This window comes from Anoplopoma fimbria, chromosome 16 (genome assembly GCF_027596085.1).
Source record: "Anoplopoma fimbria isolate UVic2021 breed Golden Eagle Sablefish chromosome 16, Afim_UVic_2022, whole genome shotgun sequence".
NCBI classification, from domain to species: domain Eukaryota; kingdom Metazoa; phylum Chordata; class Actinopteri; order Perciformes; family Anoplopomatidae; genus Anoplopoma; species Anoplopoma fimbria.
In genome coordinates, this window is record NC_072464.1 from 21,700,978 (window position 1) to 21,722,394 (window position 21,417).

Here is a 21,417-nt window from a genome sequence, read left to right on the forward strand (position 1 = left end):
ATGGAGAGAAGGGGGGAAAGTTGCTCGACAACGCCACCTGGGGAATTGCACCCCAGGAAATACAACCTTGGCCCTGTACTTTGGCCAACCAGAGGTCACACAGATTCGTTGCACGTTTTGTATAAAGGACGAGAGACGGACGTACAAAAGATATAATTTTATTTATTTACAGTAAGCAGAATTGAAAAGAGCTCAGGGATCTCAACAACCACTGAAGTGTCAAGTCAAAACCCCAAAGTAGAAATAAATACAACGGGCACAGAGCTAGGCTGTAGCGAGGCGGTCAGACTAAATCAACTCAAAACCACAAAAGAACCACTACAAACCAAATCAAAGCCTGCCGCCCGCTACACCAGCTCCTGTCCTGGAAACACAAGAAAGAAACACAAAATTACACTACTGTTGTGGCGAGACACTCAGGTTGTTACGACAATCATTTAAAACAGAGGACTATAATAAAACACACACATAACACCCCAAACACAAACCCAACAGCTATGTTAAACTAAACAGAAAATAATCAGTTGAACCCCAAAGCAATAGATCAGAAATAATAAGAAAATATTGATATGCTTAACCCCAAATGGGTCAACAAAACGCAACACAAAAATATATGTATGTATAGGATTTAACCAAACAAATAAACTAAAGAACACAAACATAAAAAGATGAAAGGAAAAGCAGACAATTAACCAAACCGATCAGAGTTGTGGTGGGACTGGAAACTTAGCGCTGCGTGGGAATGCAACCGCCACATCGGACTGTGTGGAAAAAGGCAACGGTGCCGGAGCAGCCGAAGATGATGAAGACGACGGAGTGGATGGAGAAGACGGAGCGGATGGCGAAGACAGAGCGGCCGCCCCAGGACCGGAGGCCGTGGATGGTTTACGTTTGGAATCGCCAGGTGTAGGCTACGTCACAGAGCCGTGCAGGGCAGCTTCACCAGAGCACAGGAGGAGGAAGAAAAGCAAAAGCACCGCTGCGGCTCCAACAGCTACAGCAGGACAGAGAGCAGACGGCTAAGCACAAAGCTAACACAACCAGCAGGTTAACAAAAGAGCACGCTTACCCGAACGAAGAGAGCTTTACGCCCCCGAAACTGATCACCGGCTGCGGCAACAGTACAGAGCGGATGCCACACTCCCCTCACTCTTCACAATGCCGCCCCGAACAACACGGCCAACAACGCTGGAAAGTTACAAAAACACTCGCGATCACTGGGCACCTGCTTGTCATCATAAAGTTGCACGAAAGTAGTGTCATGCCTACTCACCTTCAAGTGACTGAAGCACGCCACACCAACCGACAACAAACCAACAACTAACAGACGCCACACCGAGTCTTCGCCACGAGTGCCAGGCAGCAGTGTGCGCGCCAGAGAAGGCGCAGCACTTATACAGGTGAAACCACTCTGCAATCTGCCCACCAGAAATCACCTGAGTGGAGGAGGAGCAACACTCAACCTGCCACATTCCACCCCGACTCTCTGCGTCGTCGCCCGACGGCAGACTATTTGTTAACCAAACCACCTAGGACCAAGGCCTAAACAGAACAGACTGTGCATTTACCACAGGACCTGCAAATTCAAGTACCCCATTACCCCTGATGCCCACCGGTTGGGGAAGACGATGAAGGTTGGAATGTTGACCGGCGGTGGAACGGCCAGTACGACGCCGAGTTGGCTGAGAAGAGCTAGGCTGACCACTAGAGGGCGGAGCCACAGAATGAACACGCTCTGGCTCCGCACTTGGGCCTGGACCAGGCCCAGCGCCTGCTGGAGTCATAGTAACAGGTCCCGTAGGGCAAGATCGAGCTAGTGCCTCAGTGGCGGAAGGTGCAGAACTGTCACGGGCCAGCAGCCATAGTTCCCCATCTTCAGGTGAGTCAGGGAAACCTATGGGCGCCGTCGGAGCGGGTGGAGGAAGCACCCTGGGAGGGCATGCACTGGACACAACCTGAGCCTTCAGCATATTCCGATGCACCTGCCGAGCCTTGTGGAGCTCCTCAGCAGGGGCAATGGTGTAAACTGCTCCACTGCCGGATGGGGCTTTCAGCACCTGGTAGAGCACTGGGCTCCACTTGTCGTGAAGCTTGTGTCGACCCCTGACACCAAGGTCTCGGAGATAGACCAGCCAGCCCACCTGCAAAGGGGCCTCTCGAACATGCCGATCATGTCGCTCCTTCCGTTGACCTGCAGCGGCCAACAACCTACCACGAGCATTCTCAAATGCCACTCTGAGCCTTGCCTGATGCTCGGTCATCCAGTTCTGTACGTCCCCTGGCTCAGGGTCCTGGACCCGGCCCAAAAGAAAGTCCACAGGGAGCCTGGGCTCTCGACCAAACATCAGGAAGAAAGGTGACTCCCCTGTACTTTGATGTGGCGTAGTGTTATAACAAAACAACACATGAGGAAGACAAGAAACCCAATCCCGCTTCCGGGAGACTGGCAAGGTTCGCAATAAGTCATGGAGCGTCCGATTAAAACGTTCGACCTGTCCGTTGCCGGCTGGATGGTAAGGAGTGGTTCGCGATTTGTCAACCTCGTACAAGCGGCAGAGCTGGTGGATCAGGGAACTCTCAAAGCTCCGACCCTGGTCGGAGTGAATGCGGCTTGGAACGCCGAACTGGAAAAACCATTCGGTCAGCAAGACCTGGGCAACCGTCACAGCACGCTGGTCCCGGGTTGGGACTGCCACAGTGTATTTACTAAACACATCGGTCATCACTAAAACATTCTCCAACCCGTTCTGTGATGGTTCTAGCAATGTAAAGTCGATGGCGACAATCTCGTTCGGCCGGGACGCTAGCACGTGACCCATAAAGCTGTGGGGCACTGACCCTGAATCTTTGGCAACTTGGCAGCGTTCGCAGGTCTGGACCCACTCTTTGATGTCAGCAGACATTCTCGGCCAGTAACAGCGCTGTCGTACCAGTTCTGTGGTGCGCTCGATACCTTGGTGACCATGGTCTTGATGCAACTGGGTCAGGGTCTCCTTCTTAAGGACAGCAGGCAGAACAAGCTGGAGACACCCTTCCCCCCCATCTGAACGGAAAGTCCGGCGGTACAGTACACCACCTTGTTCGACCAAGCGGTCCCATTCTCTCAGGAGCGTCAAAGCTAAGGCAGGGAGTTGTTGCCTCTCCTCTTGAGTCGGTTTAACCCGCCTCCGCCAAAAGCGCAGAAAGTTGTCACCCAAGAGAGAATCTGCCTCCTGTAAGGAACGAAGGTCAGATGGAGAATGGCCCCGGAAGACAGACACCGCGGCCTGGGCTGCAGGTACCACTGGAGCCGAGACTGAAGCTGACTGGGGAGCAGTGGGATCGAAGTGCCAGGTAGCACCCGTTCAGCCAGACTGGACCCTGACAGATACTGCCGGGAGAGGGCATCAGCATTCCTATTGACGCGTCCCGAACGATACCTGATCTCGAAATCAAAGACAGCCAATTGGGAGGCCCACCGCTGTTCTACGGCCCCCAACTTGGCAGAATCCAGGTAACTCAACGGGTTGTTGTCCGTGAAGACCACACATTTATGCCCCAACAAATACTCCCGGAACTTCTCTCCCATCGCCCACTTGAGTGCAAGGAACTCCAGTTTCATCGAACTGTAATTTTCCATGTTGCGCTCCGTGGGTCGAAGCCCTCTGCTTGCGTACGCCACTGGCCGAACACCATCGTCAGTCTCCTGTGAAAGGACAGCTCCCAGGCCACTGTGACTTGCATCGATTTCCAAGATAAACGGGCGTGCAAAATCTGCATAGGCCAGCACTGGGGCCGAGACCAACTTCGCCTTCAAAGCTTCGAAGCTTTGCTCACACTGGGGTGTCCATGCAGAGCCCAAATCCCGCCCCGAGCCTCGCTTGGACCGGGTACCTGCATGCTCTGCCACCAACTTATGCAGGGGGCCTGCCAGCTTAGCGAACCCCTCCACGAACCGCCTGTAGTAGCTGGCGAACCCCAAGAACGAGCGCAGCTCTGACACATGGCAGGGCCGCTGCCATTCTGCCACCGCCTCAATCTTGGCAGGGTCCGTGGAAACGCCTCGGCTCGAGATAATGTGCCCCAGGTAACGGACCTCCCTTTTGAAAAAGGCACACTTCTCAAGTTTGACCTTCAAGCCTTCCCTCTGAAGCCGACTGAGGACCACCTCCAGTCGCTGCAAGTGTTGAGAGACAGAAGATGAAAATACAACAATATCGTCCAAGTACAAGAGCAAGGATTGACACTGTTGATCCCCAAACATCCTTTGCATTAATCTCTGAAAGGTGCTTGGAGCGTTGCACAAGCCGAATGGCATACGGTTAAACTCGAAGAGACCGAAAGGTGTACAAAAGGCTGTCTTCGACTTGTCCTGCTCTGTGACGGGGACCTGGTTGTACCCACTCGCTAAATCGAGGGTGGTGAACCAGCGAGCTCCAGCAAGGGAGTCAAGGCTTTCCTCGATGCGAGGTAAGGGAAATGCGTCCTTCCGTGTCTTGCGATTAAGCAGGCGGTAGTCAACACACATCCGGAGACTACCATCCTTTTTACGGACCAGGACAATGGGGGAAGCAAAAGGGCTATTGCTTTCCCGGATCACCTTAGCTTCAAGTAACTGGTCAATGTGAGCCTTCACCTCCTCGTACTCCGAAGGTGGTATCCGTCGGTACCGCTGTCTCACCGGAATCTCGTCCAGCAAGGGAATCTCGTGAGAGATAAGGTTGGTACAACCCAAGTCACCGTCGTGATTCGAGAAAATTGCCTGGTATTTCTGCAGCAGAGCATACACCTCACTCTGCTCTTGCTCGGCTAAAGCGGACAGGTCCCCAGCTTGTACCCCACCCGTTGTTGTGCCAGCAGCTGCATGGGATGAAACTGAGGCTGTAGTGAGCTTCACCTCAGTTACGCCAGCTGGTAGACTGACAACCTGCGCACTACTTAAAGCGCCAAGACCAACACGTGGGTAGAGAAGGACATCAGTCGTCCCCACATTGACCACTGGGACGTAAACTGTACCACGGGTAACCTGGACCACACAAGGAAAAGTCAGCAGCCCTGCTGGCAGGCCAGACTCTGTTGGTTCAAACAGCGCAGCCTGACCAGCCCGCTGCTCTGCACAGGTAGTTGCCACAAGCTTCAGTACTCCACCAGGTATTCGTATTGCCCGTCTCCCACGAACCCGGGCGGAACCAGTGATGTTTCTCTGATGTTCTGTGGTGGCCTGATGGCACCGTTGCAAGGCTTCAAGGACTGGGCCTGGGGCTTGAACCACCGACGGCGCATTGAAGAGGGCGGGGCCATACATGGCAAAGAGTTCATGATAGCATCGACGAATGATGTTGCTTCCCAAGATCCCCGGGAAGCAGATGCAGCATCAGGAGGGTCTCTCACCACCAGAATCCCACAACCAGGGACCACTTTTCCACACAAGGTCACATCCAGCTCCAAGTAACCGATGTACGGGATACAAAGACCATTAGCTGCCCGCAATTGCAGCCAATTACAAGACCGAAGGCGCTCTTGGCCCCATGATGCAAAATGTTCTACAAAGAAACTTTCAGGGATCGTAGACACCATGGAACCACTATCTAACAAGCATGAAACCGTGACCCCACCCATCAAGACATCAATATGGGGACACGGTGCCATTATCCGATCAATGAGGTCAGGTTGTGAGCCTCTAGCCTCCCCAACTGAGCTTTGGCTCCGCAGCTCAGTGGGCGTCAGTTTTCCGGCTGAAATGCAGGGCGGGAAAATCCAGCCCCAGTAGTAGGTCGACCAGTCAAAGAACCAGCACGGGGACGAGGGGGGGACTCGCTCCCCATCACAATCGCTGGCATAATGACCTGGCTGTTGACATCTTCTGCAGATCAAAGGCCCATTGCGAGGGGGCCGAGGTGGAAAAGGACGAGCCTGCAAAGAAGCCATGGTCTGGGCCAGTTGGTCAAGCTGTCCTTGTTGACGTTTCAAGAGAGCCTTCACTTCGCTCCACTCTGAGTCATGGGGTGAGACAAGAGGGGCGGGGCGAGAACTACCCTGCACTCCATACTGTAAACCGTGGGCCAAAGGAAGAGAGTGGCTACGTTCCCTAACACCCCTTGGAGAGCCCTCCCTCTCCCATCTAATGGCCTCTCCACGTGTGTCAAGCAGAGAAGCAGTGGGGTCGCGACGAATGAACTGCTTCAATTCCCTGCGAAGGGTACCATCAAGCACATGCTCCACGAACTGGTCGCGAAGAAGGATTTCTGCATTAGGCAGAGCATCAGGTGCTGACTGCTTGACACGCTCCATCAGGGCCATCAGAGCCAAGGAAAACTCTAACAATGTCTCCCCGTCCTGCTGCTTCCTGGAGAAGAAAGATTGCTGCAGGGTCACATATGAATGTACACAGCCATAAAGCTCAGTCAAGATGGTCAAAACCTCGTCAGGATCCTCCCTCTCCACACGGGGCGATACTTTATCTCTTCTCTGGCCTCCCCTTCTAGGTGGTCAAAGATGAAGAAAGCCTGATCACGAACAGACAGGTGGCGGGCACGCATACACACCTGTAGCTCCTCTTTCCACTCAGCTATGCCTACACCTGTTCTGCCATTGAACATGGGACATCTACGCTCTCTAGGTATGACAACCAGCCGTTCAGTGACCCTGGAGCTGGCACCAGCAGCCGGAGCAACAGGAGCGGGGTCAGCCCTACTGGGACCGGCCTGGGAAGCATCTCTCGCTCGAGACAGCTGCTCGTTATCTGTTCTAAGCTGTGCCACTAGCTCTCTGAGCTGCTGCAGTTCCTCCTCCATAGCAACCGCAGAAACCACACTCACCAACTCAAAATGGAGACCTGATTTTACCAACTGGCAAAAAGGAAAGAAAGAAACAAAAGATATGCTGCCGCTCCGTCTTCACCACTGCCTCAACACACCACCACTTAATCCAACAAAAGCAAAAAGGGAAAGAAAAAAACAAACTCAAACTAATAACACAAATGAAAGTCACGTCTCTGTCCTCTAACAGTGCATCCTGTCGACAACGCCAACTTGTGGCGAAATGGAGAGAAGGGGGGAAAGTTGCTCGACAACGCCACCTGGGGAATTGCACCCCAGGAAATACAACCTTGGCCCTGTACTTTGGCCAACCAGAGGTCACACAGATTCGTTGCACGTTTTGTATAAAGGACGAGAGACGGACGTACAAAAGATATAATTTTATTTATTTACAGTAAGCAGAATTGAAAAGAGCTCAGGGATCTCAACAACCACTGAAGTGTCAAGTCAAAACCCCAAAGTAGAAATAAATACAACGGGCACAGAGCTAGGCTGTAGCGAGGCGGTCAGACTAAATCAACTCAAAACCACAAAAGAACCACTACAAACCAAATCAAAGCCTGCCGCCCGCTACACCAGCTCCTGTCCTGGAAACACAAGAAAGAAACACAAAATTACACTACTGTTGTGGCGAGACACTCAGGTTGTTACGACAATCATTTAAAACAGAGGACTATAATAAAACACACACATAACACCCCAAACACAAACCCAACAGCTATGTTAAACTAAACAGAAAATAATCAGTTGAACCCCAAAGCAATAGATCAGAAATAATAAGAAAATATTGATATGCTTAACCCCAAATGGGTCAACAAAACGCAACACAAAAATATATGTATGTATAGGATTTAACCAAACAAATAAACTAAAGAACACAAACATAAAAAGATGAAAGGAAAAGCAGACAATTAACCAAACCGATCAGAGTTGTGGTGGGACTGGAAACTTAGCGCTGCGTGGGAATGCAACCGCCACATCGGACTGTGTGGAAAAAGGCAACGGTGCCGGAGCAGCCGAAGATGATGAAGACGACGGAGTGGATGGAGAAGACGGAGCGGATGGCGAAGACAGAGCGGCCGCCCCAGGACCGGAGGCCGTGGATGGTTTACGTTTGGAATCGCCAGGTGTAGGCTACGTCACAGAGCCGTGCAGGGCAGCTTCACCAGAGCACAGGAGGAGGAAGAAAAGCAAAAGCACCGCTGCGGCTCCAACAGCTACAGCAGGACAGAGAGCAGACGGCTAAGCACAAAGCTAACACAACCAGCAGGTTAACAAAAGAGCACGCTTACCCGAACGAAGAGAGCTTTACGCCCCGAAACTGATCACCGGCTGCGGCAACAGTACAGAGCGGATGCCACACTCCCCTCACTCTTCACAATGCCGCCCCGAACAACACGGCCAACAACGCTGGAAAGTTACAAAAACACTCGCGATCACTGGGCACCTGCTTGTCATCATAAAGTTGCACGAAAGTAGTGTCATGCCTACTCACCTTCAAGTGACTGAAGCACGCCACACCAACCGACAACAAACCAACAACTAACAGACGCCACACCGAGTCTTCGCCACGAGTGCCAGGCAGCAGTGTGCGCGCCAGAGAAGGCGCAGCACTTATACAGGTGAAACCACTCTGCAATCTGCCCACCAGAAATCACCTGAGTGGAGGAGGAGCAACACTCAACCTGCCACACATGCTAATGTTTTTATAATGCTCTCCATGTCCACCATCTTAGTTTAGCATGTTAGCATGCTAATGTTTGGGGATTACAACAGAGTAGAGCTGAAGTTGAAGGAAATGTCATTAGTTTTGCAAGTATTTGGTCATAAAACAACTTATTGAAATTTGGACTCGATGGCACTAGATGAGAAGTCAGGTGATCAGCACCAATCCCTCCAATGGTTGTTGAGATTTTTCAGTCTGGACAGAAGTTGTGCCCCTAGCATGGCTAAAACTATGGTAATTTGTTTTTTATTTATTTGACATTTTTTACAGAAGCATGGGACCTGAAATAATCTGGATGTGTATATTGTTTTAAATGTCTTTCTTTGGGCTTTATTCACGTGTTACCAGAAGATGTCTCGCTTTATTTCCGATGTTTGATATAAAGAGCCTTGTGGGCGCAGTTGGAACATGACCCCAACGAAAAAAATAACTAAGATAAAGCTGGAGATTGTTGTAGAGGATTTAAAGGTATATGTTACAATCGTATTTAAACTTAATGCTGATAGATTCTCAATTAATTTGTTTCATACTAATTAAATGAAATACCATGACATCAGAATTTAGAAAGTTACATCATTTATTGAAGTCAAAATGTACAATCTAGCACATGTCCATGATGCGCCTCATGCTCATGAACCTCATTCCGCTCATGCCCATGTCCCTGAAGTTCCTGTGCTCTCCGGGTCTCAGGTACATCATCTTGCCTCTGAACTGGGGCTGCTCGTACATCAGCCAGTGGCCGTCCATCACGTGGCAGGACTGGCACTCGTTCATGCGGTAACGGTCCTGGATGTTGTCACAGTCGTCCATCAGCTCGTGACTCTGACCACCGAAGTTCTCCCTCTCGTAGATCTTCATCCTGAACTGGCCCCTGTGCTGTTTTTTGGAGGGAATGAAATAATACATATCTTAATATCAAGTTTTGTGGGGGTTACCCAAAGTAGAATCATAGTATGATGGATGCTGTTTGATGCCTACCATGGGGATCATACGGCAAGACTTGATGCCACCACTCATTCCCATCATGCTCATGTAGTCGGAGTACTCTCCCCTCTTCATGAAGAACTGGTTTCCCATGTAGTTGTTGCGGTCGTAGACCATGAAGCAGCCGCTCTCAACCCTGCAGGACTGACACCTGTTCAGGTAGGAGGACATGTCGGAGCAGTCGCTCATGCACTCATAGGAACGACCCTGGAAGTTCTTCTCCTCGTAAAAGATAATCTGAAAAAGAATTAAAGGTTTTAAAAGACAAAAGTCATAAATACATATTGACATGATTGCATATATCCCTTCCCACATTTGTAGGCAAATCAACATTAGTTTATTTAATACTATTTATTTTCCTACCTTGCCCATGTTGATAGATGTGTTTCTACAGATCTCTCAGAGAACGGTTTTTGAACTGATACTCTAACAGTCTGAGCAGGTCACATTTATACCTGGCCAGAAACAAAGACAGTGTGCCTCTCTATTGTTCAAAGTCCTGACCCAGCAAGCTACTATAGAAGCCTATAGTTTTGACTTGCTTACCAATATGCCAACAGGGTCACAACCTCTATTCAGAATTTTCCTTTAGTCAAGAATAGAGCATATTTCTGTCAGAATAGGAGTTTGAATATTCCATGAACGGTTTAAAATGTGATTAATAGGCTAGTAAAAAGCAAAGTTATAGTTTGATCTCAGTTTTTGGTCCCCTAAAACAACAGAAGCCAACAAGTTAACATTTTTACCAAAGATAATCCTTAAACAGACAAAGGTGTTCTCAAACAAAATCACGATAGGCATCATTTTATTGTCATCTGAAATGGGTATCATAGTAACTATGAACTAATATCACATGCTGCCCTTGAGCTGGTGATGGCAAAGGTAAAACAAAGAGTATAGATTGTCATGATTGTGGTTATGGGTTCATGATTATTATTACTGTAGGATTTATTTGCATAGTGAATAAAGAAATTGAAAAATGTCTCTGAAATACCAAATATTCTCGATATCTTGATACACACATTTATTTATTTATTTGAGAATCTGGAGAATACTGTGATATAGTTGGCTAATTTTACAGAAATAAATACAAAACCATTGGATATTAAAATCTTTTTTCATTGGGTAATGACATTTCGGCGGCACCCACTTTGACCCTGACATGTGACCAGTTTAGGCAGACAGCTGAAAATGTGCTGCTACACTCACTTGACATGCTCATTATTCTGCATGCATAATCAATGCACCCTTTGCATCAAAGTGGTCTGTTTAAAGCTGAGATCCTCGAAATCTGGAAGTAAGGTTTGGTAATCTTGAGAAACTACCAAGAGTGTGGCAGGTTTTAAAAATAATCCAACCGAAAAACCCAGCCAAGTGTTGCCAACACTTTTCCAATGGCCTCCTTCCAAAGCCAAATCCCCATGATTATTATTATGAATGTAATCAACCAAATATACCGAAATACATCTTAATTAATAAGAACTGTCAAGCGAACAGCTTGACGAAGACTTTAGTGATGCTGATGATACGTTCACGGGCAGGGTTTGCGCAGGTATGGCAGATAGGTAGGTAGACTGGCAGGTAGCTGTCCTATCATTTCATCGGGGCCATAAGGACCATCTCCAGCTGAGGCTATATTTTTGTGCTGATTGTGGGAAGTGTCAATCGGGGTCAAGCACACATATGTCTTTGCCATATATTGAGGATGTGTATTTGCGAGTCACCAAAGTTGAACTCTACGTGTTGCGAAGATGCAAATTCGCTTTTCCATCGGAAGCGAATGTTTTATTCGCCCATTTGCACGCATAGAATAGAAGTAAACGGGATACGATTATTCACAAATTCTTTATTCTTTGAATGTTTCCTTCCACAACAAAAACAGGTAATTGAAATGATGTAAGAACTGAACTCTCATTATTGATATGATCCAAATTAACTTTCACATATATTGGTATGTATAGGTAGGGTCATTTATACGAACAGCTAGCCGCAAGTTTAGCTACTAGCTAGTGCATTATCTGTGACAAAGAAGCATATTAATCTTTGGATCAGTTTTTCTTCCTGTAGCTTGTTTCTACAATTCATATTCTGTCTCATTACTTTTTGGCTTCTTTTTCAGCTTTTGCAATGTTAAGCATAACCAATACTCAAAATATTGTTATTCATTTCAGGGAATCAAACTACAAACATGTCAGAAAATGCATCACTTGCTGTGTGAAGAGCTCTAATTTAAATATACTTTACAGGCTTGAAACGTATAAAAGGTAGCAAGCATTGCCCATTAGAATGAAATTGAACATTAGATTGAAGCAAGTTAGCTCAACCACAGCCAGAATTAATCAATTAACCATGCAGAAGTCGTGAAATTAAGATTTGTAAAACGGAAAAAAAAAGTGACAATGTTTTGCACATTGTTGCTCCAACTCACAGAATGCATTATTTAATCAACCCCACCTCCACCCCATCATCCACCTTTAGACTCTACCTGATTGTAGTTCCTCTAAAGCCCAGGAAATTTGTCATTGTTCCTTCTTAAATTGTCTGGGAGGAATTCACAAAAAGATTGTGCAGATTTTACAAAAATGAGACTAAATTTAGTACTGTATAATTAGTACGATATATATTATGAATTGGACCTTGAGATGGGTTAGAAAGTGATGCGCAATTCACGGTGCTATTAACAGCTGAATCAATTCTTTGTCAATGTAGATAGATAATCAAAGCATCTATAGTCATTGATTCTACGTGTAAGTACTGTATCAATTACTATAATGCAAGTCAACGGTTTACATGGCTTTCTGTTATGAATGTTTGGTCTCCCAGTACCAAACAGAAATAACTCCATAGCAGATACGATAGAACTGTTTACAAATACAGATGTTTTCCTGCTTATACGGAATAAACTTACTACGCATTATGAACTTAGTAGATCACCTGGCTTCTACTAAACCATTTTCTCAGAAGACAAAGGAGTCAAGGAGAAAATAATTTAAAGTAGTTATAGAAGATATAAAGGTTGACATGGGATATCATGTGATCCTATTAACCTGCTAGAACTGATTAAGCAATTGCCTATACATTTTCTGGAAGACGCCATACACTAAAGGATTATTTTTTTGTAGCAGTCAATTAAATGTAAATATAGTCTTTGTGGGAATTTGAATTCTGTTACCAAAAGTAAAACACATTTAAATTGAATACCATCAAATTGCAAATGTGCAATTTTTTTTACCAAAAACTAATAACAAGAAAGAAATTATACAAATTATAATCTTTATTTTCCATTGTTATGCAGGTCTTATATGCATGAAAGTTTGCCACATATAGGAATTTGCCACATGATCATTGTTTCCCATCTCTTTACCATTGACCTCCCCTCTTTTATTACCCTGTTCTCAAAACAACCAGTGAAACAAAAAGTCTAAATAGCGGAGTAGAAAGATTTTATTTAGTGGAAATTAGTGAACATTTAGTTGCAGGAATCCATGATGCGCTTCATGCTCATGAACTTCATTCCGCTCATGCCCATCTCCCTGAAGCTCTTGTGCTCTCCGGGTCTCAGGTACATCATCTTGCCTCTGTACTGGGGCTGCTCGTACATCAGCCAGTGGCCGTCCATCACGTGGCAGGACTGGCACTCGTTCATGCGGTAACGGTCCTGGATGTTGTCACAGTCCTCCATCAGCTCGTGACTCTGACCACCGAAGTTCTCCCTCTCGTAGATCTTCATCTTGTAGGATCCTCTGTGCTGTAGAGGAAACATTTGAGGGGAAGAATAAGATCAGTAGGAAACATTCAAAGTTATCTGGAGGATTTACAATCTAGAGATCAAAAACCCTTCTGTACCATGGGGATGGTGCGGCAAGACCTGATGCAGTCGGACATTCCCATCATGCTCATGTGGTCGGAGTACTCTCCCCTCCTGACAAAGTACTGGTTTCCCATGTAGTTGGGGCGGTCGTAGACCATGAAGCAGCCGCTCTCAACCCTGCAGGAGTGACACCTGCTCAGGTAGGAGGTCAGCTCAGGGCAGTCGCTGCTGGTCTCATACTGGCGACCCTGGAAGTTCCTGTCCTCGTAGAAGATGATCTGAAAGCATATTAATGATTCATTAGCACTATATTCAGTGAGTCTTTTTAATGACTCTACAAATAATTAATAAATAGAGATTGAGGTGATTTTTTTTGTAATGGGTGAATCATTCCCAGTACCTACCTTGCCCATCATGATTAGTTTTGTGTTGGTCCTCAGGACTGAGCTGTGACTGCTGTGTATTCCTGTCGGTGCTAACCGCTACTTTTATACTTGCTCAATGTGAAAAAGTATGTAGGGCTTCTATTGTGCAAATCCCTGAGCCAGCAACATGTCATAGAAGCCTACTGAGCAGTCAGGGCACTAAAGGGTTATTATCCTGCACTATACCACTCTGGTGGAAATGCATGTACTGTACATATGCAGCATTGTTGTCTGACATAGAAAGAGAAGCTTCCAACTGTACTATGGCACCCATCGCTATATTTCAGTGTACTGGACATATTTTACTTACCAAATGATTGAAAGTATTTTTCTCACAAATACAATTCCATATAAATTTTAATTTAAAAAAGATCAGATATTTAAAGCAAGTTGAATGTTATATAATTATCTGGCTTATGATGCTGTGACTTCAACAACCTGAATAGGAGCTTACATGGTGACATACAGTGGATATATTGAGTTATATATACAATATGTTATATATAGAGAACTTGTATTGTGTTGCATCACATACAGTATTGTATCTGACCAGTTCCATTCTGATTTTATAGTTGCTTAATGTATGATAACAATACACAAGTTACAGTTTATAGAAACAGGACTTTTATAGTTGTGATCATTAAGTCCAGTCTTCTTTCAAGTTTAGTAAGTTGTTTGATTTAACTAACAGAACATTAACTTCAAATGTGGAGGATCAGAAGGGTCATTTTAGTCCTTTGATTTGGAGGACATATTGAAATAAATCACTTTTGTACATTGCTTTTTGATAATATTTGTTAGACTGTGAGCTTAGAGAATCTATATATTTCACCAACTTTGAAGCAGCCATTGGCATCCGCTAGTCTGACACATAGTAGAAAAGTCTTATTGGTTTCACTCCGCCCGATCACATATGTTTGATATAAGTGTAGTTGTGACTGGCGATCATTAATAAAATATGGACACTGTAGGTGAGGATTATTGAGAGACATCTCTGACCCATTTCACTTCTGCTGTTATCTGTTGAGCTGTTCTGTAGAACGGATATGGAAAAGAAATACGCCTTTAATATATAATGAGATAGGATAAGGTAATCCTTTATTAGCCCAAAGTGGGGGAAATGTGCAGTGTAACAGCAGGAAATGAGACATCAGTTTAAAACAAGATATAATCATTTATTGATTCACAGAGAGGAAATCCGGGTGTCACAGCAGTATATAGACAGAAATAAGTAAAGATGAATACAGAATAAAAAATAAAAATAATAATAATACCATCCAATGCAGCAAATTAACATTTTCACCCCACATTTTTTTTGTGAAAGCCGTGCCCATTCATGACGTGAATCAAAGAAAGATTTATCCCACTTTTTATTATTATGTATTCAGATCCTCGTAGATAACTCTAAATGTATCCCATTCAGTGTTATAATAAAGATTATTGAAAGAATCAGATTTTTTATTTCAGCTTCCTGTGAATGTCCTTCTTTATCTTTACTGTGTAAACTATTATAACCTTATAGAAAAGACCCATTATTAAGAAGCTGCACGGACACTCAGTGGTGCATTCAAAGACTCTTTTTAAATCCTCTCAAAAAGTATATTTTTTAATGTACTGTTCAAAGTATGCATTTATATAAAAACATAAATATGGCTCAGTATGGTTCATTCAACCTCTGTTTTTGTTTTTATTCTGAATATTGTTAATCATTTCATCAACAGATTAAAAGGTTTTGTATTTGTTGAAAGTTCACTGTGGGGTGATGGTGAGAAACGCCAGTTAAGGTATTTAGAGTTGAATATGTTTGCTGAATTGCGTTGGACTGACAATAGACTAAGTTGACTGGTCATAACAGGAAAAGTACAGGTAAATAAATAATCTTCATAATATCTCTGTTCCACTAAAGGATAAATTCATATTTGTATAAATCTGTGTTGAATCAATGTTCACATGCCCAAAAACAGATTCTCGCTGCAAAAAAAAATAAAATCCAGATTTTAATGTAGTTCGTCTTTTTTAGCTCTAAATTCCCTCTTTTAAATATATATTTCTTCTTTTTACTGCATCCTTTAGCATCGTCGTTAACATAATAACTTAATCCTGCAAATTTTCCTGGTATGACATCTAAATAATGTTTGCAAATAACATTACTTATACTGCAAGTGTTTATGGAATCTAATCTAGTGTTTATGGAATCTAATCTAATCTTTTATAAATTATATTTTGTCATGTGTCTATTGCAGGGATTTCTGGAAACCTGTAGAAAATCATGCACAATCACACAGCTTCTACTTTCATCCTTTGAAATTCATTTTTAATGTCAGGTGCATCATATATGACATAACACATTTCATAGGGTAGAAGAAGAAGAAGTCTTGACCTGGCTGTGGGATACAATAAAATAGCAGCATTCTCTACAGCCTTAAACTGTCCTTTGACATAGCAGAACAGTTGATGATAATTCATGCAATTTTTTTATCAAATTTCATGCCCAAATTTCCACCCAATTAATATGAATTCTTTGTTAATATTTGTTTATTGCGATTTCAAGCCTCCATCCTGTTCTGTTCTTTAACAGGAGTCCATGATACGCCGGATGGATCCGATCCTCATGTCCATGGGACCCGTTCCCATGTCTCTCATGCTCCTGTACTCTCCGGGCCTCAGGTAGAGCATCCTGCCTCTGTAGTGGGGCTGCTCGTACATCAGCCAGTGGCCGTCCATCACGTTGGCGGACTGGCAGTCGGACATGCGGTAACGGTCCTGGATGTTGTCGCAGTCCTCGTTCAGCTCATTCATCTGACCACTGAAGTTCTCCCTCTCGTAGATCTTCATCCTGAACTGACCTCTGTGCTGTAAAATGACACGGGGAGGGTCAAAAGATCACTTTGTGCTGTTTTGGAGAGTAAGTTTCAATCTTCGACCTCATTATTCGACACACATTCCTACCGTGGGGATCATGCGGCTGGAACGGATGCAGTCGCTCATGGTCATCCCCATCAGGCGCTGGTTGTCGGGGTACTCTCCCCTCTTCGCCAGGGTCTGGTGGCCCATGAAGTTTGGACGTTCGTAGACCATGAAGCAGCCGCTCTCCACCCTGCAGGAGTTGCAGCGGCTCAGGTAGGAGGTCAGCTCAGCGCAGTCGCTGCTGCTCTCATAGGAGCGACCCTGGAAGTTCTTGTCCTCGTAGAAGATGATCTGAAGACAAAACAGCACATTTTTAAAAACTGTTATGAATGATAAAATGATTTATCAGCCCATGTTACATAAAAATGATCTCTTACTTTGCCCATTTTGATGTTCAGTCCTGTTCCCTGATTGCACGGGTACTTTGCACAGCCGAACACGGTGTCGCTTTTATACCCGTCATAATAGCCAAATGATCTATGGAGCCATTGTTTTGAATGTCTTACTCAGCAGCGTAGCATACAGGGGCTATGCTGTTTGTTGAATCGGTCTGTAAATGGTTATTATTCTAGACGGTATGCATCTGGGGCGGTGCCAGCTGCGGGGGCTCTCCTGTGGGGCACAGGTGGGTGACAGCAGCAAACGTATCAGCTGAGACTCTTTGAGTGTCGCTGGGTCTGTGATCACAGTAGGGTAGTATAATACAAACTTGAGAATTTCATGTTTCTGCTCCACTACATTTCAAGGGAAATGTATTTTTTTTTTTACCATAAAGTATGACACATTTTTATTAATTGACAACCCAAAGTGTATAAAATAGTTTATTAGCTTTATACACATTGACCGATCAGTGTTAATGATTCAATGATATAATGAATATTTGTACACTCAACCACTGTGTTTTAAGGTTTTGTAATCTCTCAGCAACCGTGGAGCACCTTGTAACTGCAGTTTTGAAAAAGGCTTCAGTAATAAAAGGAATGCTAATTAGTAATTAAACTGACATACTTTTGCTGAACTAAAATTGACAATGCAGGACTTTTACTTGTGTTTTTACACCGTAGTATTATACTACTTCTATTATTTAATGGACATTTCAGATAATACACCTGTAAAATATTGACTCATAGTGTCTCTGTCGGACGTCACATTTGATCCGACAACATTATAACTAATATTTTGAAGGAATCAGCATGTATTATGTATGATCAAACTATGTTTTAAAATCTTTACTCATAGTATTGGACATGATAAGTTGATAAAATATGATTGTTTGTGTTGTTTGTTCTACTGAGTGATGGTCATTAATTATTATTAATAAGATGTTATATTATGGGATAGCACCACAGGTAGAAAGAAAAGAAATGACAACTACATAAGTAAAGGAACTGATGAATAACTTTTATAAGTAACTAAACTAAAATTTGAGGGCCAATGTTTTTAAGACTGCTCGTTTGTTTGGACAACTTGGTCAAATATTTCAAATTGTGTCCAGACATGAATACTATATTCATTGTGAGCAAAAGTTACACACATAATGAACCATAACACCTAAATAAATAAATAAAAAAGGTGCTGCATACCATTAATCACCAGTCATGATTGACATGATGATGGTTAGAAGTGTATTCACAGATTATGAAAATCCGTCTTAAAGGCGCAGTCCAGCAATTTAGTATGTAGTAATGTACTTTTTTAAAGGTGGAGGTCTCACATGGAGCTGGTTATAAGAAAGAGTCACAAATATTCTGGCAACTCACCAGATGACGACATTATTAGGGGTTATTTTGGGACAGTATACAACTGTTTTCACATGTTGAGTAATATAATGAATTGGAGTTTCCTCTTTATGAGTTTTTTTTTGTGTTTTGAAATAGAGCAGCGTGACTGCATAGTTCAGTACAGACAGCAGTTGCACGTACAGTATGTGTACTGTGTGTACTGTGTGTGCGTTCTTTTAAATGATTAAAAGCACGTTTATTTTTTTATATTTATATCGAATTGCATGGCATGAAAGGGACAAAATGGATTTTTAATAGCACGAATGTGATTTGACTTTATAGTGTATGATAATAGGCTATAAAAAGATTTCTGATAATGAGTAAGAAGATTTTTGTTAAGTTAAACGACAGTATATATGGTAAATTAAATGATTTGCTTTGTACTAAACCTCCTCAAACAGTATGTATCTTTATGATCTTTCCTGTTTTTATATATATGGCACGCTATTTAGCAGGTGTGTAATTTGTTATACATTAAAGTGGTACTACTTTGTTAGAGTGTGTGACTAAGTTGGATGATTATGATGCACTAGCACTCTTTATAGAGCAGTTATACAGATTCAACCCTCACACACACACACACACACAAGCCCATCTTCTATTTTCAACAAGACAACACGATGACAAGGTGACGTTTGATTCCTCTTTCGTTTTATTCAACACATTTCTCTTTCTCTGCTTCAGCAAGAATCCATTATACGCCTGACGGAGCTGAGCCTCATGCCGCTGAATCCCTGATCTCTCATGCTCCTGTACTCTCCGGGTCTCAGGTACATCATCTTGCCTCTGTACTGGGGCTGCTCGTACATCAGCCAGTGGCCGTCCATCACGTTGGCGGACTGGCACTCGTTCATGCTGTAGCGGTCCTGGATGTTGTCGCAGTCGTCCATCAGCTCGTGACTCTGGCCCTGGAAGTTCTCCTTCTCGTAGATCCTCATCCTGTAAGAGCCTCTGTGCTGTTGGGTGAGCGAAAAGAGGAGGACGGGTTCGGCACAGAACTACGAAGAATTTAGATTGCAATTCTGCTATTGTTCACGTTAAATCTGTTTAAAATGCCAAGCTACTCTTTTGAAAAAGTGAAGTCTTTTGCATTAACATTCTAACCCATATTTCAACAGCACAGCAGAAAAATAAATAATAGACTTGACTATTCTGAATCAATATAGTATTACTTAGACATTAAGATTACTAGTTAATTTACCTGAGGAACCAAACGGCAGGATCGGATGGAGTCACTCATGCCGAAAGCCACGTAGTCGGCGTACTCTCCTCTCCTCATGAAGTACTGGTTCCCCATGTAGTTGGGGCGGTCGTAGACCATGAAGCAGCCGCTCTCCACCCTGCAGGAGGTGCACTTGCTCAGGTAGGAGGTCATGTCGGAGCAGTCGCTCATGCACTCATAGGAGCGACCCTGGAAGTTCCTCTCCTCGTAGAAGATTATCTGTAGAGAAGAAAAAAAGAATAAACTGATCTAGAATAGGCAAGAAATTGTAAACTTAGATTATTTCATGTCCCTCTATATTATCTTTCCCCACTTTTTTACATCTCTACTAAACTGTAAAGTGCTTGTTTTCTGGTCTACTCCCTCCATACCTTGCCCATGTTTGATGATCTGTGTTCGTGGGAATCTGTCCAACAACCTGTGGCTTTTATACCAGGCGGCTTTTATATTTTATACGCGCCGTAACAGGGTTTTTGTTATTCAAATTATCTGGAAGCTGATGAATAAGCAGCTCTGCGATCGCTGTTAATTTCATTTGTGCCATCATGATCCAGAACAAAGGGAGTGGGAAAAATGGGTGGAAGACACAAGGCAGGAGAGGAGGGAGAAGAACTGAGCTGCAGTTTATACGTTTCTCAGACTGGAGAAGATTAGGGTGACGAGGAAGGAAAAAAACTGAGTTTGAACAGTCTGTCTGAATGGATTCGTCATGCTTCGTCTGAATGTGGCACTAGTTCAGACCATGGATGTCTTAAGAATGGGGATGACACATTTTATCTCAATGCATTTACTCCCCACTGTCAATGTTATATATTGAAATGCACTCAAACTCTAGTAAGTAGTAGGTAAAGCTGACAAATGAAGCTTTGTTCTCGAGCCTGATTGAAGAAATGAGGATATCGTACTAAACAGCCTTTTCTTATTTCTCGTCCCTTAATATTAACTCTTATCCCAAACACCTGGATGCATAGAAATATAATTATTTCATCTAAGTGATCTTAGATGAAATAATTATCTCAGATCTCGTTCTTAGATCTCGTTCATTTTAATGCCAAAAGGGCATTAAAACCATAGTCTTTGAACACATCTAGCTCTATTGGTCTACAAATGATATAATCAGAGTGACTCAGTATATTTTGCTTACAACATTTGGAACAGCTCACAAATGTTGGTTTGAGATTGATTACTTTTGACTCAGTGGTTTGATGGTCTTTTACTTCTATTAGTATTGTTATGACAGACCTATTTCACAACAGACATTTTGACTTCTAGAAAACCACAGGTGTTCCTAATAAACATGAATGATGGCTCTGTTCTAGACCGGTGTTCCAGTAATCCATGACAGTGTAACATTGAGCCAACATGCATCATTTCAGATGCAATTTAATGTTTTCTTTTCATTACTTACCAAAAAACTGCGTACAAACAGCTTAATTAGATGTTTCTTTTGGTCATAGTATCCAGCTCTTCATGTGAATGTTATTTTTTGCAATGGGCGCCATTACTGTATAATGCAACAACAAAAGGCAGGTTTAATAAGGTCCAACAAAATTCTAACAAATAAAATCTTGATGGTTCATTAAACTCAACACCTTCAAATCAGGACTTCTTCTTCTACTCAACATCTGCATCTCTTCACCTGATACAGTAGAAAAAAAATAAAACACCAGCTTTATTCAGCTCTTAAAAAAAGGCCTTCTCACTGCAGATGTTTGGTTACTAATAATATCATTACATGGCTGCATTCTGCCTAACGAGGTCAGC

General features: G+C 43.7%; 5 protein-coding genes across 5 annotated transcripts; all 5 read right to left on the reverse strand.

Moving 5' to 3' along the window:
• Positions 1-347: 347 nt before the first annotated feature.
• Positions 348-6,773, reverse strand: LOC129104983 (uncharacterized). The gene is given in 6 exon segments (XM_054615845.1): positions 348-364; positions 1,274-1,436; positions 1,593-3,286; positions 3,289-5,005; positions 5,128-6,342; positions 6,426-6,773. Coding segments are annotated over 6 exon segments (5,154 nt in total).
• Positions 6,774-9,123: 2,350 nt separating this feature from the next.
• On the reverse strand, positions 9,124-9,888 carry LOC129104241 (gamma-crystallin M3-like). Its single transcript, XM_054614817.1, has 3 exons — positions 9,871-9,888; positions 9,502-9,744; positions 9,124-9,399 (listed from the first exon to the last, which is right to left on the reverse strand). The coding sequence occupies exons 1-3, from the start codon at positions 9,877-9,879 to the stop codon at positions 9,124-9,126; spliced, it is 528 nt and encodes a 175-aa protein (XP_054470792.1). The 5' UTR covers positions 9,880-9,888.
• A 3,088-nt stretch (positions 9,889-12,976) lies between these two features.
• Positions 12,977-13,746, reverse strand: LOC129104894 (gamma-crystallin M3-like). Its single transcript, XM_054615759.1, has 3 exons — positions 13,723-13,746; positions 13,354-13,596; positions 12,977-13,255 (listed from the first exon to the last, which is right to left on the reverse strand). Exons 1-3 carry the CDS (start codon positions 13,732-13,734, stop codon positions 12,977-12,979), a joined length of 534 nt encoding a protein of 177 aa, XP_054471734.1. The 5' UTR covers positions 13,735-13,746.
• A 2,568-nt stretch (positions 13,747-16,314) lies between these two features.
• Positions 16,315-17,048, reverse strand: LOC129104201 (gamma-crystallin M3-like). Its single transcript, XM_054614762.1, has 3 exons — positions 17,028-17,048; positions 16,693-16,941; positions 16,315-16,596 (listed from the first exon to the last, which is right to left on the reverse strand). The coding sequence occupies exons 1-3, from the start codon at positions 17,034-17,036 to the stop codon at positions 16,315-16,317; spliced, it is 540 nt and encodes a 179-aa protein (XP_054470737.1). The 5' UTR covers positions 17,037-17,048.
• Positions 17,049-19,111: 2,063 nt separating this feature from the next.
• Positions 19,112-20,033, reverse strand: LOC129104200 (gamma-crystallin M3-like). The gene is made up of 3 exons (XM_054614761.1): positions 20,025-20,033; positions 19,633-19,872; positions 19,112-19,387 (listed from the first exon to the last, which is right to left on the reverse strand). Exons 1-3 carry the CDS (start codon positions 20,031-20,033, stop codon positions 19,112-19,114), a joined length of 525 nt encoding a protein of 174 aa, XP_054470736.1.
• Between the last annotated feature and the right edge of the window lie 1,384 nt (positions 20,034-21,417).